Consider the following 13,717-nt stretch of genomic DNA (forward strand, 5'->3'; position numbering starts at 1 on the left):
CCCATCCCCACCAGTACTGTACCCCAGTGTTATACAGTGACAGACCCATCCCCACCAGTACTGTACCCCAGTGTTACACAGTGACAGACCCATCCCCACCAGTACTGTACCCCAGTGTTATACAGTGACAGACCCATCCCCACCAGTACTGTACCCCAGTGTTATACAGTGACAGACCCGTCCCCACCAGTACTGTACCCCAGTGTTATACAGTGATAGACCCATCCCCACCAGTACTGTACCCCAGTGTTATACAGTGACAGACCCCGTCCCCACCAGTACTGTACCCCAGTGTTATACAGTGACAGACCTGTCCCCACCAGTACTGTACCCCAGTGTTATACAGTGATAGACCCATCCCCACCAGTACTGTACCCCAGTGTTATACAGTGACAGACCCGTCCCCACCAGTACTGTACCCCAGTGTTATACAGACAGACCCGTCCCCACCAGTACTGTACCCCAGTGTTATACAGTGATAGACCCATCCCCACCAGTACTGTACCCCAGTGTTATACAGTGACAGACCCGTCCCCACCAGTACTGTACCCCAGTGTTATACAGTGACAGACCCATCCCCACCAGTACTGTACCCCAGTGTTATACAGTGACAGACCCATCCCCACCAGTACTGTACCCCAGTGTTATACAGTGACAGACCTGTCCCCTACCAGTACTGTACCCCAGTGTCATACAGTGACAGACATGTCTCCACCAGTACTGTACCCCAGTGTTATACAGTGACAGACCCATTCCCCACCAGTACTGTACCCCAGTGTTATACAGTGACAGACCTGTCCCCACCAGTACTGTACCCCAGTGTTATACAGTGACAGACCTGTCCCCACCAGTACTGTACCCCAGTGTTCTACAGTGACAGACCCATCCCCACCAGTACTGTACCCCAGTGTTATACAGTGACAGACCCATCCCCACCAGTACTGTACCCCAGTGTTATACAGTGACAGACCCATCCCCACCAGTACTGTACCCCAGTGTTATACAGTGATAGACCCATCCCCACCAGTACTGTACCCCAGTGTTATACAGTGACAGACCTGTCCCCACCAGTACTGTACCCCAGTGTTACACAGTGACAGACCCATCCCCACCAGTACAGTACCCCAGTGTTATACAGTGACAGACCCATCCCACCAGTACTGTACCCCAGTGTTATACAGTGACAGTCCCATCCCCACCAGTACTGTACCCCAGTGTTATACAGTGACAGACCAGTCCCTACCAGTACTGTACCCCAGTGTTATACAGTGACAGACATGTCTCCACCAGTACTGTACCCCAGTGTTATACAGTGACAGACCCATTCCCCACCAGTACTGTACCCCAGTGTTATACAGTGACAGACCCATCCCCACCAGTACTATACCCCAGTGTTATACAGTGACAGGCCTGTCCCCACCAGTACTGTACCCCAGTGTATACAGTGACAGACCTGTCCCCACCAGTACTGTACCCCAGTGTTATACAGTGACAGACCCATCCCCACCAGTACTGTACCCCAGTGTTATACAGTGACAGACCTGTCCCCACCAGTACTGTACCCCAGTGTTATACAGTGACAGACCCGTCCCCACCAGTACTGTACCCCAGTGTTATACAGTGACAGACCCATCCCCACCAGTACTGTACCCCAGTGTTATACAGTGACAGACCCACCCCCACCAGTACTGTACCCCAGTGTTATACAGTGACAGACCTGTCCCTACCAATACTGTACCCCAGTGTCATACAGTGACAGACATGTCTCCACCAGTACTGTACCCCAGTGTTATACAGTTACAGACCTGTCCCCACCAGTACTGTACCCCAGTGTTATACAGTGACAGACCTGTCCCCACCAGTACTGTACCCCAGTGTTATACAGTGACAGACCTGTCCCCACCAGTACTGTACCCCAGTGTTATACAGTTACAGACCTGTCCCCACCAGTACTGTACCCCAGTGTTATACAGTGACAGACCTGTCCCCACCAGTACTGTACCCCAGTGTTCTTCAGTGACAGACCCATCCCCACCAGTACTGTACCCCAGTGTTATACAGTGACAGACCCTGTCCCCACCAGTACTGTACCCCAGTGTTATACAGTGACAGACCCGTCCCCACCAGTACTGTACCCCAGTGTTATACAGTGACAGACCTGTCCCCACCAGTACTGTACCCCAGTGTTATACAGTGACAGGCCTGTCCCCACCAGTACTGTACCCCAGTGTTATACAGTGACAGACCTGTCCCCACCAGTACTGTACCCCAGTGTTATACAGTGACAGACCTGTCTCCACCAGTACATTGTCCCTTAATTGGAAATAAATAATTGGGTACAATAAATTTATTTAAAAAGCAGTTAATGTTGGGAAAGTTGAAATCACCAGTTATAATTAGCCTATTATTTTTACCCCTCTGCGAATTCCCTCCCAACATCTCTCGCTCTCTTCCCCCCCCCCCCCCCCCCCCCCCCCCCCCCCCAACCAGAGTCATAATTCTTCATATCTGCTGTGAAGTTCCTCAGTAAATGTTATTTCTTCAAAGGTGACGTATTGGTCGGCACGGTAGCTTGTCAGGCGAATTGGACATTCTGAATTCTCCCTCGGTTTTCCCAAACAGGCTCTGGAATGTGGCGACTAGGGGATTTTCACATTGGAGTGTTAATGTAAACCTGCCTGTGACAATAAAGATTCTTCTTGTTAAATGCAAATGGTTGATGTTTGCTTTCTGCCTGTCTCCTCAGGAGATGTCCTGTACGAGTTACTGCACCACATCCTAAAGCAGAGAGAATCTCCGGTCTGGTATCCACCCTTCCTGCAGCCAGCAAGTACTCCGCAAAATCCTCCCGAAATTATCCTTCACAATCACCTGGAAGGTCAGTCTTTGCTGGCCCCAGTCACTCGCACAATGGCAGGTTTCAGATTGGGGTCAGTGATTGTCAGCCTAACTAATACTGAGACAGCGGCTGGCAGCCTGTTGGCATGTTGGCTCACAGGTCAGGGTCGGAGTATGTGAGGATAACACTGACTCTGAGCAGACTGGGTAAGGCTACAGCATCAGGAAATGTGGTACAATATCACCAAGGGACACAAGGAACACAGTGGCCGGTGTTACATCCAGTTAGTGGGCGGGATCTACTGGTCGGATTGCGCCCGAAAAACGATGCAGCGCAACGCGATGGGTAGATGCCGCTTCCGTGATCTACCCAGCTCGCCACACCTCGCGAGACCCACTGCGATCTCGTGAGATGTCGCGATGTGAATACCGGCCATTGTGGTTGCGTCGGGAGCTCGCGAGATCGGGACGTCATTTAAAATTGATATCCTGATATCTTGCTGCACTGAGACATTCTGGCGAGGGCTGAGTGCGGCCTTGTGGGGGAGTTCCCCGTGAGTGCGGCCTTGTGGGGGAGTTCCCGTGAGTGAGGCCTTGTGGGGGAGTTCCCCGTGAGTGAGGCCTTGTCGGGGAGTTCCCCGTGAGTGAGGCCTTGTGGGGGAGTTCCCCGTGAGTGCGGCCTTGTCGGGGACTTCCCCGTGAGTGAGGCCTTGTCGGGGAGTTCCCTGTGAGTGAGGCCTTGTCGGGGAGTTCCCTGTGAGTGAGGCCTTGTCGGGGAGTTCCACGCTGAGGCTGCACACCGACCCAGATGGGCGTTAGCTAGGGGGGGGTGTTTCTCTGTGCTTTGAGCACTGGCAAACACCTGGATAATCCCGCATGCCCCATTCTGTCCCCATTTGAGTAGATTGTACCCTGAATGATGGAATCTCTACATTACAGAAGGAGGCCATTCGGCCCATTGAGTCCTTGCCGACCATCTGAAAGAGCACCCTGCCTACGGCCCACTCCCCCACCCTAACCCCATAATGCCACCTATCCCGCTCATCTTTTAAACACTAAGGGGCAATTTAGCATGGCCAATCCACCTAACCTGCACATCCTTGGACTGTGGGAGGAAACCAGAGCACCCGGAGGAAACCCACGCACACACGGGGAGAAAGTGCAAAGTCCACACAGGCAGTCACCCAGAGCTGGAATTGAACCTGGCGCTGAGGCAGCAGTGCTAACCACTGTGCCAGCAACAGCTACAAAAATGATAGGGGGCGGGATTCTCCGACCCCCCCACCGTGTCGGAGAATCCCTGGCGGGGGGGGCGTGAATCCCGCCCCTGCCGGCTGCCGAATTTTCCGGCGCCGGGGATTTGGCGGGGGCGGGAATCGGGCCGCTCCAGTTGGGGGCCGTTGGCAGCCCCCCCCCCCCCCCCCCCCCCCCCCCCGGTGATTCTCCGGCCTGCAATGGGCAGAGTGGCCGCCCTTTTTAGGCTGGTCCCCCGGTGTAAATTAGTGTAGGTACTTACCGGCGGGCCCTGGCTCCGCTGGCGGCCTCCGGGGTCCTCGGTGGGTGGGGGGGGGCGGGGGATCTGGCCTGGGGGACCCCCTGTGCCGTGGGGGCACTCTATTCCTTTGCGTCGGCCGCTGTGGTCCTCCGTGAGGCCGACGCGAAGGCGAACCTTCCTGCACGTGCGCTGGGATGACGCCAGCACACGCTGGCGCTCCCACGCATGCACCGACTCGCGGCAGCCTGCGGAGGCCCTTCGGCGCTGATTGGCGTGGCTCCAAGCCCCTTCCACTGACTGTTCCCCTTCCTCCCCCCAGAGATATCCTGGGCGGGATTCTGCGGGAACGGACGGGGTGGGCAACTCCGGCGCAAAGGAGTGGCTCACGGGGAAGGGGGAAGAGTCAGTGACATCAGCAATGAATGAGAAAGAGATAAATTCAATGATCAGCAGAAGAGATTGATTATTTAGCAAGATGTTCAGGACAAATTAAAAGCAAAAACTGCAGAAACTTGAAATCTGAAATCAAACAGAAAATGCTGGAAAGAAACAGAGTTAACATTTCCAGTCAGTGTGACTCTTCTGTGGAATAGGGTAGATTCTCAGGAATACTTGTTTGCCAAGGCAGGAAGGAAGGCTTCAGGTTTTTGGGAGATTGGAGAAGATGGAGAGTGTGGGCAAGCATAGCGCAGTGTCTGCTGGTGTACCAATTCAGAGAGATGGTGAGGGAGAGGCAAGAAGGAAAAGATGAGGGGGATAGAACATAGAACATAGAACAGTACAGCACAGAACAGGCCCTTCGGCCCTCAATGTTGTGCCGAGCCATGATCACCCTACTCAAACCCACGTATCCACCCTATACCCGTAACCCAACAACCCCCCTCTTAACCTTACTTTTATTAGGACACTACGGGCAATTTAGCATGGCCAATCCACCTAACCCGCACATCTTTGGACTGTGGGAGGAAACCGGAGCACCCGGAGGAAACCCACGCACACAGGGGGAGGACGTGCAGACTCCACACAGACAGTGACCCAGCCGGGAATCGAACCTGGGACCCTGGAGCTGTGAAGCATTTATGCTAACCACCATGCTACCCTGCTGCCCCTCAGGGATCCGTGTTGGGCCCACAATTGTTCACAATTTACATAGATGATTTGGAGTAGGGGACCAAGGGCAATGTGTCCAAGTTTGCAGATGACACTAAGATGAGTGGTAAAGCGAAAAGTGCAGAGGATACTGGAAGTCTGCAGAGGGATTTGGATAGGTTAAGTCAATGGGCTCGGGTCTGGCAGATGGAATACAATGTTGACAAATGTGAGGTTATCCATTTTGGTAGGAATAACAGCAAACGGGATTATTATTTAAACGATAAAATATTAAAGCATGCCGCTGTTCAGAGAGACTTGGGTGTGCTAGTGCATGAGTCACAGAAGGTTGGTTTACAAGTGCAACAGGTGATTAAGAAGGCAAATGGAATTTTGTCCTTCATTGCTAGAGGGATGGAGTTTAAGACTAGGGAGGTTATGTTGCAATTGTACAAGGTGTTAGTGCGGCCACACCTGGAGTATTGTGTTCAGTTTTGGTCTCCTTACTTGAGAAAGGACGTACTGGCGCTGGAGGGTGTGCAGAGGAGATTCACTAGGTTAATCCCAGAGCTGAAGGGGTTGGATTATGAGGAGAGGTTGAGTAGACTGGGACTGTACTCGTTGGAATTTAGAAGGATGAGGGGGGATCTTATAGAAACATTTAAAATTATGAAGGGAATAGATAGGATAGATGCGGGCAGGTTGTTTCCACTGGTGGGTGACAGCAGAACTAGGGGACATAGCCTCAAAATAAGGGGAAGTAGATTTAGGACTGAGTTTAGGAGGAACTTCGTCACCCAAAGGGTTGTGAATCTATGGAATTCCTTGCCCAGTGAAGCAGTTGAGTCTCCTTCATTACATGTTTTTAAGGTAAAGATAGATAGTTTTTTGAAGAATAAAGGGATTAAGGGTTATGGTGTTCGGGCCGGAAAGTGGAGCTGAGTCCACAAAAGATCAGCCATGATCTAATTGAATGGCGGAGCAGGCTCGAGGGGCCAGATGGCCTACTCCTGCTCCTAGTTCTTATGTTCTTATGAAAGACAAAGAGGTGAAAGGTAGGAACAGGAGGACGCCATTTGGCCTTTTGAGCCTGTGCCAAAATCATTTGTCAAATCATTTGACAAAGAGTCATCGAGACTCGAAACCTTGGGCGAGATTCTCCGCAAATGCGGAGAATCGTAAAGGCTGCCGTGGGACAGGCTGTGACCCACGGCAGCCTTCACGCCCACTTCCGGGGCCGATTCTTCCCCCCCGGGCGGGGCTAGGAGCACGGCCCCGTGTGTCACGGCCTGCACCTGGGCAGGACTGGAACCGATGTCCTGGGGGAGGGGGTGTTTTCTAGAGCTGTTGGGGAGGGTTTAAATTAAGGTGGCAGGGGGATGGGAACCGATGCAGGAAGTTGGAAGGTAGTAAAACAGGGACAGAAGCAAAAGGAAGTAAGGGGAAAAGTGCAAGGCAGAGAAGACATAGTCAAAAATCTAAAAGGGCGACAGAACAAGGTACAGTGACTGAGGGGAGCTCAGTGAATAGGCCCAGTAATAACAAAAGGAATAAAACTGGAGATGTTAAGATTCAAAACAGAGGTAAAAAAACCAACATAAATGTACTTTACCTGAATGCTCGTAGTATTCGGAATAAAGTAAATGAGTTGATGGCACAAATCATCGTAAATGACTATGATTTAGTGGCCATTACTGAAACATGGTTAAAGGATGGTCACGACTGGGAGTTAAATATCCGAGGGTATCAAACTATTCGGAAGGACAGAGTGGATGGTAAGGGAGGTGGTGTTGCTCTGTTATTTAAGGATGACATCCGAGCAATAGTAAGGGATGACATCGGTGCTATGGAGGATAAGGTTGAATCCATTTGGGTGGAAATCAGGAATAGTAAGGCGAAAAAGTCACTGATAGGAGTAGTCTATCGGCCACCAAATAGTAACGATATGGTGGGGCAGGCAATAAACAAAGAAATAACTGATGCATGTAGAAATGGTACAGCAGTTATCATGGGGAATTTAAATCTACATGTCGATTGGTTTAACCAGGTCGGTCAAGGCAACCTTGAGGAGGAGTTGATAGAATGTATCCGTGATAGTTTCCCAGAACAGTATGTAATGGAACCTACGAGGGAACAAGTGGTCCTAGATCTTGTCCTGTGTAATGAGACAGGATTGATTCATGATCTTATAGTTAGGGATCCTCTCGGAAGGAGCGAACACAATATGGTGGAATTTAAAATACAGATGGAGGGTGAGAAAGTAAAATCAAATACTAGTGTTTTGTGTTTAAACAAAGGAGATTACAATCGGATGAGAGAAGAAGTAGCTAAGGTAGACTGGGAGCTAAGACTTTATGGTGGAACAGTTGAGGAACAGTGGAGAACCTTCCAAGCGATTTTTCACAGTGCTCAGCAAAGGTTTATACCAACAAAAAGGAAGGACGGAAGAAAGAGGGAAAATCGACCATGGATATCTAAGGAAATAAGGGAGAGTATCAAATTGAAGGAAAAAGCATATAAAGTGGCAAAGATTGCTGGGAGATTAGAGGACTGGGAAATCTTTAGGGGGCAACAGAAAGCTACTAAAAAAGCTATAAAGAAGAGTAAGATAGAGTATGAGAGTAAACTTGCTCAGAATATAAAAACAGACAGTAAAAGTTTTTATAAATATATAAGACAAAAAAGAGTGGCTAAGGTAAATATTGGTCCTTTAGAGGATGAGAAGGGAGTTTTAATAATGGGAAATGAGGAAATGGCTGAGGAGCTGAACAGGTTTTTTGGGTCGGTCTTCACAGTGGAAGACACAAATAACATGCCAGCGACTGATAGAAATGAGGCTATGACAGGTGAGGACCTTGAGAGGATTGTTATCACTAAGGAGGGAGTGATGGGCAAGCTAATGGGGCTAAAGGTAGACAAGTCTCCTGGCCCTGATGGAATGCATCCCAGAGTGTTAAAAGAGATGGCTAGGGAAATTGCAGAAGCACTAGTGATAATTTACCGAAATTCACTAGACTCTGGGGTGGTCCCGGTGGATTGGAAATTAGCAAACGTGATACCACTGTTTAAAAAAGGAGGTAGGCAGAAAGCAGGAAATTATAGGCCAGTGAGCTTAACTTCGGTAGTAGGGAAGATGTTGGAATCTATCATCAAGGAAGAAATTGCGAGGCATCTGGATAGAAATTGTCCCATTGGGCAGACGCAGCATGGGTTCGTAAAGGGCAGGTCATGCCTAACTAATTTAGTGGAATTTTTTGAGGACATTACCAGTGCAGTAGATAACGGGGAGCCGATGGATGTGGTAAATCTGGATTTCCAGAAAGCCTTTGACAAGGTGCCACACAAAAGGTTGCTGCATAAGATAAAGATGCATGGCATTAAGGGTAAAGTAGTAGCATGGATAGAGGATTGGTTAATTAATAGAAAGCAAAGAGTTGGGATAAATGGGTGTTTCTCTGGTTGGCAATCAGTAGCTAGTGGTGTCCATCAGGGATCTGTGTTGGGCCCACAATTGTTCACAATTTACATAGATGATTTGGAGTTGGGGACCAAGGGCAATGTGTCCAAGTTTGCAGATGACACTAAGATGAGTGGTAAAGCGAAAAGTGCAGAGGATACTGGAAGTCTGCAGAGGGATTTGGATAGGTTAAGTGAATGGGCTAGGGTCTGGCAGATGGAATACAATGTTGACAAATGTGAGGGTATCCATTTTGGTAGGAATAACAGCAAACGGGATTATTATTTAAACGATAAAATATTAAAGCATGCCGCTGTTCAGAGAGACTTAGGTGTGCTAGTGCATGAGTCACAGAAGGTTGGTTTACAAGTGCAACAGGTGATTAAGAAGGCAAATGGAATTTTGTCCTTCATTGCTAGAGGGATGGAGTTTAAGACTAGGGAGGTTATGTTGCAATTGTACAAGGTGTTAGTGCGGCCACACCTGGAGTATTGTGTTCAGTTTTGGTCTCCTTACTTGAGAAAGGACGTACTGGCGCTGGAGGGTGTGCAGAGGAGATTCACTAGGTTAATCCCAGAGCTGAAGGGGTTGGATTATGAGGAGAGGTTGAGTAGACTGGGACTGTACTCGTTGGAATTTAGAAGGATGAGGGGGGATCTTATAGAAACATTTAAAATTATGAAGGAAATAGATAGGATAGATGCAGGCAGGTTGTTTCCACTGGCGGGTGACAGCAGAACTAGGGGGCATAGCCTCAAAATAAGGGGAAGTAGATTTAGGACTGAGTTTAGGAGGAACTTCGTCACCCAAAGGGTTGTGAATCTATGGAATTCCTTGCCCAGTGAAGCAGTTGAGGCTCATTCATTACATGTTTTTAAGGTAAAGATAGATAGTTTTTTGAAGAATAAAGGGATTAAGGGTTATGGTGTTCGGGCCGGAAAGTGGAGCTGAGTCCACAAAAGATCAGCCATGATCTAATTGAATGGCGGAGCAGGCTCGAGGGGCCAGATGGCCTACTCCTGCTCCTAGATCTTATGTTCTTATGTTCTTCCTCTTGACAAGTGCTTCAACTTCCTTAGTAAACCACGGTTCCCTTGCTCGACAACTTCCTCCCTGCCTGACAGGTACATACTTACCAGTCTCCTATAGACTACACCTGTCTCCTATAGACTACACCTGTCTCCTATAGACTACACCTGTCTCCTATAGACTACACCTGTCTCCTATAGACTACACCTGTCTCCTATAGACTACATCTGTCTCCTATAGACTACATCTGTCTCCTATAGACTACACATGTCCCCTATATACTACATCTGTCTCCTATAGACTACACATGTCCCCTATATACTACATCTGTCTCCTATAGACTATGATGTGGAGATGCCGGCGTTGGACTGGGGTGAGCACAGTAAGAAGTCTTACAACACCAGGTTAAAGTCCAACAGGTTTGTTTCAAACACGAGCTTTCGGAGCACGGCTCCTTCTTCAGGTGAATGGAAAGGCTTGTTCCAGAAATGTTTATATAGACACAGTCAGAGATGCCCCGGAATGCGAGCACCTGCAGGCAATCAAATCATCAAAGATGCAGAGAGAGAGGTAACTCCAGGTTAAAGAGGTGTGAATTGTCCCAAGCCAGTTCAGTCGGTAGGCCTCTGCAAGTCCAGGCTTGTTGGTGGGGGCCGAATGTAATGCGACATGAATCCCAGATCCCGGTTGAGTCCGCATTCACCTGTCTCCTGTAGACTACACCTGTAGACTACACCTGTCTCCTATAGACTACATCTATCTCCTATAGACTACATCTGTCCACTATAGACTGCATCTGTCTCCTATAGACTACACCTGTCTCCTATAGACTACATCTGTAGACTACACCTGTTTCCTATAGACTACACCTGTCTCCTATAGACTACATCTGTCTCTTATAGACTACACCTGGTTCTGGACACCCCTGCTATTCGGAATGTCCTTTTTGCATCTGCCCTATTTAATCCTGGTAGAATTTTCTGTGTTTCTATGAGATCCCTCCTCAGTCTTCTGAACTCCAGCGAATACAATGCTAACTGATTCAATCTCTCCTCGTATGCCAATTCTTCCACCCGAGGGATTAGTCTGGTTAACCTTCACTGCATTCCCTCCATAGCAAAAATATCCTTCCTCAGATAAGGAGACAATAATTGCGCACAGTGTTCCTGGTGTAGCCTCACCAAGGTCCGGTATAACTGTAGTAAGACATCCCTGATCCTGTACTCAAAACCTCTCGCAATAAAGGCCAGCACACCATTTGTCTTCTTTAGCGCCTGCTGTACCTTCATACTTACCTTCAGCGAATGGTGTGTGAGGACACCCAGGTCTCGTTGCATGTTCCCTTCTCGCAATCTAGAGCCATTCAGATACTATTCTGCCTTCCTGTTTTTGGTACTGAAGTGGATAACCTCACATTTTCCAAATTATACTGCATCTGCCATTCGTTTGCCCATTCCACCACCCTGTCCAAATCAGACTGAAGGATATCTGCATTCTCCCCACAGCTCACCCTCCCACCCAACTTTGTGTCACCCGCAAATTTGGAATTACTGTTTGTACAAAGAAGAACAAAGAAAATTACAGCACAGGAACAGGCCCTTCGGCCCTCCCAGCCTGCGCCGATCCAGATCCTCTATCTAAACCTGTCTCCTATTTTCCAAGGTCTACTTCCCTCTGTTTCCGCCCGTTCATATACCTGTCTAGATGCCTCTTAAATGATGCTATCGTGCCCGCCTCTACCACCTCCGCTGGTAAAGCGTTCCAGGCACCCACCACCCTCTGCGTAAAAAACTTTCTACGCACATCTCCCTTAAACTTTCTCCCTCTCACCTTGAAATCGTGACCCCTTGTAACTGACACCCCCACTCTTGGGAAAAGCTTGTTGCTATCCACCCTGTCCATACCTCTCATAATTTTGTAGACCTCAATCAGGTCCCCCCTCAACCTCCGTCTTTCCAATGAAAACAATCCTAATCTACTCAACCTTTCTTCATAGCAAGTACCCACCATACCAGGCAACATCCTGGTGAACCTCCTCTGCACCCTCTCTAAAGCAGCCACATCCTTCTGGTAATGTGGCGACCAGAACTGCACGCAGTATTCCAAATGTGGCCTAACCAAAGTCCGATACAACTGTAACATGACCTGCCAACTCTTGTACTCAATACCCCGTCCGATGAAGGCAAGCATGCTGTATGCCTTCTTGACCACTCTATCGACCTGCGTTGCTACCTTCAGGGTACAATGGACCTGAACTCCCAGATCTCTCTGTACATCAATTTACAGTTTGTGTTATATATTAATGATTTGGATGTGAATGTCGGGAGCCCAATTGGGAGATTTACAGCTGACAGAAAGATTGGCCGAGTGGTGGACAGTGTAGAGGATAGCTATAACCTTCAAAACAATACAGGTGGATGAGCGAAAAAGTGGCAGATGGAATTTAACACAGAGAAGTGTGAGGTTATGCATTTGAGGGGGTTCGAACGGTTATAGGAACTGCACAATAAATAGGAATATACTGAGAGGGGTAGATAACGGGGAGGCAGTGGTGTAGTGGTACTGTCACTGGACTAGTAATCCAGAGACCCAGGGTTATGCACCGGGGACCCGGGTTCGAATCCCACCAGGGCAGAAGGTGGGCTTTGAATTCAGTAAAAACAATCTGATGGTCACCATGTCACCATTGTCGATTGCTGGAAAAACCCATCTGGTTCACTCCTGTGCCTTTAGGGAAGGAAATCTGCCGTCTTTACCTGGTCTGGCCTACATGTGACTCCAGACCCACGGCAATGTGGTTACTCTGAAATGCTTTCTGGGATTGGTTAGAAATGCTGGCCCAGCACCGCCCACATCCCAGGAATGAATAAAGGAGGAAGAGAGATCTTGGCATACAGGTCCCTAAAGGCAACACTTCAAGCAGACAAGGTTGTTAAGAAAGCAGATGGAATGTTCTCCTTCATTGGCAGAGGTATAGACTAGAAATGTAAGGATGCAATGTGAGGATGTAATGTAACGCCACGTCTTGCCGGGCGGCTGAGGAGAAAGACGGCAACTGCGCATGCGCGGGTTGGCGTTGTCCAACTTGCGCATGCGCGGCTGACATCATCGGCCGCGTCAGCCGCCGTGACGCACGGGGCCGCGCTCCTAGCCCCGCCCGGGGGGGGGGGGGAGAATCGGCCCCGAAGTGGCCGTGAAGGCTGCCGTGGGTCACGGTCCTGTCCCACGGCAGCCTTTACAAATCTCCGCATTTGCCCTATTGCTCTGAGTACAGAGTAGGTTTACACGAATGTTGCCGGGGCTAGAAAAGTGTCGCTATGAGGAGAGATTGGATCGGTTGGGGTTGGTTTCCTTCCAACAAAAACAGCTGAGGGGTGACTTAGAACATAGAACAGTACAGCACAGAACAGGCCCTTCGGCCCTCAATGTTGTGCTGAGCCATGATCACCCTACTCAAACCCACGTATCCACCCTATACCCGTAACCCAACAACTTCCCCTTAACCCTACTTTTATTAGGACACTACGGGCAATTTAGCATGGCCAATCCACCTAACCCGCACATCTTTGGACTGTGGGAGGAAACCGGAGCACCCGGAGGAAACCCACGCACACAGGGGGAAGGACGTGCAGACTCCACACAGACAGTGACCCAGCCGGGAATCGAACCTGGGACCCTGGAGCTGTGAAGCATTTATGCTAACCACCATGCTACCCTGCTACCCCAACTTAATTGAGGTGTACAAAATTATGAGGGGAAGAGATGGGTGGATGGGATAAAATTGTTTCCCCTGGTGGAGAAGGTGTCGA

The 13,717-nt window shown here is 49.3% G+C and overlaps 1 protein-coding gene across 1 annotated transcript in view; it reads left to right on the top strand.

Annotated features, from left to right (window-relative positions):
* Nucleotides 1–2,712: 2,712 nt before the first annotated feature.
* LOC119954779 (transcription factor ETV6-like) overlaps nucleotides 2,713–13,717 on the top strand; it is a 122,836-nt gene continuing 111,831 nt past the window's right edge. Inside the window, exon 1 of the mRNA XM_038780320.1 lies at nucleotides 2,713–2,878. Coding sequence (XP_038636248.1) covers nucleotides 2,713–2,878 — 166 coding nt within the window. The remainder of the gene's footprint in view (nucleotides 2,879–13,717) is intronic.

This window comes from Scyliorhinus canicula, chromosome 20 (genome assembly GCF_902713615.1).
Source record: "Scyliorhinus canicula chromosome 20, sScyCan1.1, whole genome shotgun sequence".
Classification (NCBI taxonomy): domain Eukaryota; kingdom Metazoa; phylum Chordata; class Chondrichthyes; order Carcharhiniformes; family Scyliorhinidae; genus Scyliorhinus; species Scyliorhinus canicula.